The sequence below is a fragment of the Ananas comosus genome, linkage group 22 (assembly GCF_001540865.1).
Source record: "Ananas comosus cultivar F153 linkage group 22, ASM154086v1, whole genome shotgun sequence".
NCBI classification, from domain to species: domain Eukaryota; kingdom Viridiplantae; phylum Streptophyta; class Magnoliopsida; order Poales; family Bromeliaceae; genus Ananas; species Ananas comosus.
Window position 1 is genome coordinate 7,547,010 of NC_033642.1, and position 4,625 is coordinate 7,551,634.

Sequence of the window (4,625 nt, forward strand, 5' to 3'; positions counted from 1 at the left end):
GGGGGGGGGGGGGGGGGGGGGGAGGCGGTTGGAGGCGAGGCCCGCGAGGAGGCCGAATGCCTTGCCGACATCCTTGGCGACGGAGAGGCTGTTGAGCTGCAGCTGGGTGAGGCCCATCAGCGACTTGAGCGCGTCCGAGTAGTTGGAGAAGGTGTAGTTGTTCCCCGACGCGCACTGCACCCACACCGCCGTCACCGCCCCCACCCCGTCCTCGTCCGAGTAGTGGGATCGGAGCGCGGCCAACATATCTTTCTTCTTTTTTTTTCTTTTTTTTTTCTTTTTTTTTTTTTTTTGAGAGATAGGTAGCACGCTATCCGCTTCGTTTATTTCATTTAGATATAAACTTAGCTGGAAATGTGAATCAATTAGGATTCGAACTAGAAACCTCGGGTACCAATCACCAAGCCCTTTACCACTTGCTCTAGGAATAGTCGGTCTCTCACCAAATTTGTTATATAGCACTTTATATTGTATAGTATTTACTTCTCACATTTTCGACTGGTATTTGATTATGATACCAAATTGTCACTATCTGAGTACTCTGGACCGAGGTATTCAATGAGTATTAATGAGCACAGGGGTTGTAAATTTTTACAGCTGGTGCGCAAAATTTTTCTTTTTTCTACTTTCATTTTTGGTTTTGCAAGTGAGATCATGATATATCATTTAGATTTCCTGTGATTAGAACTTACCACTAGTTTTATTAACTTTTTTTTTTTATTAAAAAATTTAATTAGCTATTGGATTCAAGAGTCCCAAATGCACATTCTAATATAGAATGTATAGCTAGCATTAATCTGTCTCATAAAAAATTTACATGCCAAAAAAGTTGTCCCGGAACATTTCAGGTTTGTGAGTGCAACTTATTGCTGGGTTGGAATCTTTGAATTTCGTGCTCGAGTTGTTCTTTATTATTGCATAAGTGACAAGGATTTTACTGCTTTTGATTTGGGATGTAAATGAGACGGATCTGGGACGAGAGCTCCGACCCGCCTTCTGCCCTGACTATTAAAATTCCACCCCGCCTCTTGCTCCGAATTCATGACGGATTAAAAAATATATTCTATAATTCGCCCCACCTCATAATCCACCTCCTGCCGACGCCCCCTAATCTACCCCGCCAATTAATATTTTTTTTTAAAATTATAATATTATTAATATTTTGTAAAGTATAAATTAATAATATTTTAATAATAATAAATAATATTACTTAGTTATATATAAAATTAACCATATCAATTGTAAAAAAAAATAATATCCACCGCAATTCGAAGTAAAATTCAAAATTTTCAAATATATGAGAAATGTTGAGAGCACCAACTTATTTGTGTTTTAAATTTTTTTATAAATATATTATTTTTAGGAATATTTTCTTCAAATATAAATATTCGGGACGGATCATGGCGAGACGGATTCGGATTTCGGAGTGCGTAAAAGATAAAATTTCTGTTTTCTGCTCCGAATCCGTCTCGAATAATAAAAATTATTCTATTTTCTGTTTTGAATCCGTTTATTTATTTTTATTTACTGTCCAATTCGGGACGCGTTATGATAAAAACTCTACCAATCCGGATCTGTTTGCATCTCAACTTATGAGAACAGAAATTAGGGTGACGAAATGGAGTGGTGGTGGGGAAGGCGTTTGGATATTATTTACTTAATAAATTTATATAGTTGAGAGAATTATATTAAATATATACTAACTAAATATGTAAAAATTTGGATTAATCTTAAAGTCAAATTGTCGTTGAAAAATTCAAATCAAATAAAGAAGAATATTAAATAGTCAATTTAAAATAATTTATAATTTTTATACTTTAAAAATTTAAAAATAGCTGCAAATTTAAATTAAAAAATAATACGAAAGAGACTACAAAAAATGGTGCACGTCTCTTCACTTGCAACGTCGATTGATGCTGAGATGAGAAGTACAAAGTAGAGGTACAACGTATTGTCCTATATATATAGATTTGTCGACTTCTCTTGATTGAATCTTAACCGTCCAATTTCCTCAGAGTGTGTCCCTATTGATGAAACGCAGTACATGTTATGTTGATAGGTACGGAATCACATGATATCCAAATAAATTTTTTTTATTTGTGTGGTTAGTTTAAAATGTTATAAACTTTTAAATCAACTCTACGCCATCAATTTTTGAATCTTTTAGTTGACCATTACTAATGCAAATTGTAAAGAACTTAATAATTAAAACTTTAAATTTTAAATTTGAATCTTTATTATTTTATAATTCTAGCTAAGTTTATTTATTAAAAAAATTTAAAATAAATGAAATAGATAGCATATTATTTTTCTCTCAAAAAGGAAAAATTGAATCATTTGATTTCAATTTCTTTTCGTCAATTCATTTTAAAGATTTTGTCGAACTTAATATACGAACATTATGTCTATACGTTTTAAAAAAATTAGCTGCCTCCTTTTTAATAACTTGAGCTTTTAAATTAATGATTAGTGTGAACGATACACAAATAATAAGCGACATACACAAGGTGACATGAGAAATAAAAATTTTATGCTATCCAAAGTCCAACTTTTTTAAAAAATAAAAATGTGTACGCATTTGAAATTTAAAATAAATACAAAAAGCGAAAAAAGAATGGGTAGAGTGATGCCGAGCTGTAATAAAGATTCTTGTCCTAAAGATTTGTGTGACAATCTGAACCGTTCATTTTTTTTTTATCAAATCCAACGGATGGAAATTATAGGACATGTCATGTAGATGGGTACGGAACTCACTATGGTGTGACAGGTCGTCTTTATATGCTGATAGCCTGATATGCAGTCTCATACACTGTCACGCTAATTATTCGTCAATCTAATTATTAATGTATATAAAATATAATAATTTTAATTTTAAAAAAATTATGGGTATATTTTTTAGAGTTTTTTTGCATACACGTCCCTTCAAAAATAGTGAATTACAGAAATATCCTTGTAAAACGAAAATTTCATAAGTTGTCGCTATAAAAGTCCTAAGTTATGCAGATATATCCCTCTGATTTAAATCCGTTAGTGAATTGTTTATTTCTTAACAGTTTTCTTGTGAAATGATCTTTTTGCCCTCATAAATATATCCCTCCAAAAGTATCCCTCTTCTTTTTCACCTCCCCTTTCTCTTCCTCTTCGGGCCGCCGGAGCGGACGACGGCGGCGGCGCGGGGTTGAGTTCGTCGAAGACGAAGAAGAGGGAAGAGAAAGAAGAAGAGGAAGAAGAAAAAGGAAGAGGAAGAGGGAAGAGGAAGAGGAAGAGGAAGAGGGAGAGGGTTTGCCGCCGCCGCCGCCGCGGCATCTCCTCTCTTGCCGGCGACGAAAAAGAGGAAAGAGGAAGAGGGAGAGGGTTTGCCGCCGTTGCCGCCGCCGCCGCCGCATCTCCTCCCTCACCGGCGACGAAGAAGAGGGAAGAGAAAGAGGAGGAAGAGGAAGAAGGGTAAATCCGTCAATTCACATTATAATTAATCATGGTTAAGTATTTTAACCGTAGTTAACGAAAATTTTCTAACAAACCTTAACGGCAGGGATATATCTGCATAACTTAGGACTTTTGCAGGGACAACTTATGGAATTTCCGTTTTGCAGAGATATATCTGTAATTCACTATGTTTGGAGGGACGTGTATACAAATAACCTTATTTTTTATAGGAGTATAAATTATACTAGTACATAGAGACCCACGCGATGCAGCGGGTAGATAATAGAAGCAAAATTTAAAAATTTTAATAAAATTTATATTTACGGGTTATTGATATATAGAAAGCTATACCATGTTAAGTACAGCCAATTTGCATGACTAAATTCAACTGTTAAAAAAATAAAATTATAACTAAAATCCATTTATTGATAAAATATTAATATGGTGCATGTAATTAATTGTTGCACCTTACATGTAATTAGAGGAGTGGGAAGGTGAAGGGTTGGGCGTTGAGAAGAGAAGAAGGTGGTTTGATTTAAAATTGGGCTATGAGAATGAAGGGTAACATATTACACGGTAAAAAAAAATTTTATGATGCATGCAAAAGAGTTACAAAAGAGAGGGGGTAGGAGATTAATGGAGAAAGGAGTCGATTAAAATTATAAAACCCATTCATTAATAGAATATTAATATGGTGCATATAATTAAATGTTGCACCTTGCATGTAATTAGAGGAGCAGAGAGGTGAAGAGTTGGACGTTGAAAAAAAAAAAAAAGATGGTCTGATTTAAAGTTGAGCTATGAGAATGAAAGGTAACATGCCACGTGGTAAAAAATATTGTGGCTTCATATAGGTTTATCGATATAACTGTTGATATAAGCTTAGTTTGGTATTGAGATATATATGATACTATTAAAATAAAATAGAGTTGAGATAAAAATATATAGAGAAATGTTTATACATTCTTCGGTGGAACCGCATAAAATATATCATAACCGACTCATCGCGATATGCGCAACGCAATATTACGTACGGAAACAAACAAAATATTTTTTATTATTTTTCCATCATACTTGCTTATCGCACGTAACGCAATCTTTCCCTTTTGAGTTCTAATAACAAATTGTTTTGATAGGACGAGTGAGCAAAAACATTTTTGTAAAGTTATCTGGTAAATAATCCTTATAACTATAGGACA

General features: G+C 34.0%; 1 protein-coding gene across 1 annotated transcript in view; it reads right to left on the reverse strand.

Annotated features, from left to right (window-relative positions):
• The window catches only part of LOC109727108 (protein NUCLEAR FUSION DEFECTIVE 4-like), a 2,372-nt gene extending 2,126 nt beyond the window's left edge, over nucleotides 1-246 (reverse strand). Inside the window, exon 1 of the mRNA XM_020257008.1 lies at nucleotides 61-246. Within this exon, the coding sequence (XP_020112597.1) occupies nucleotides 61-246 (186 nt within the window). The remainder of the gene's footprint in view (nucleotides 1-60) is intronic.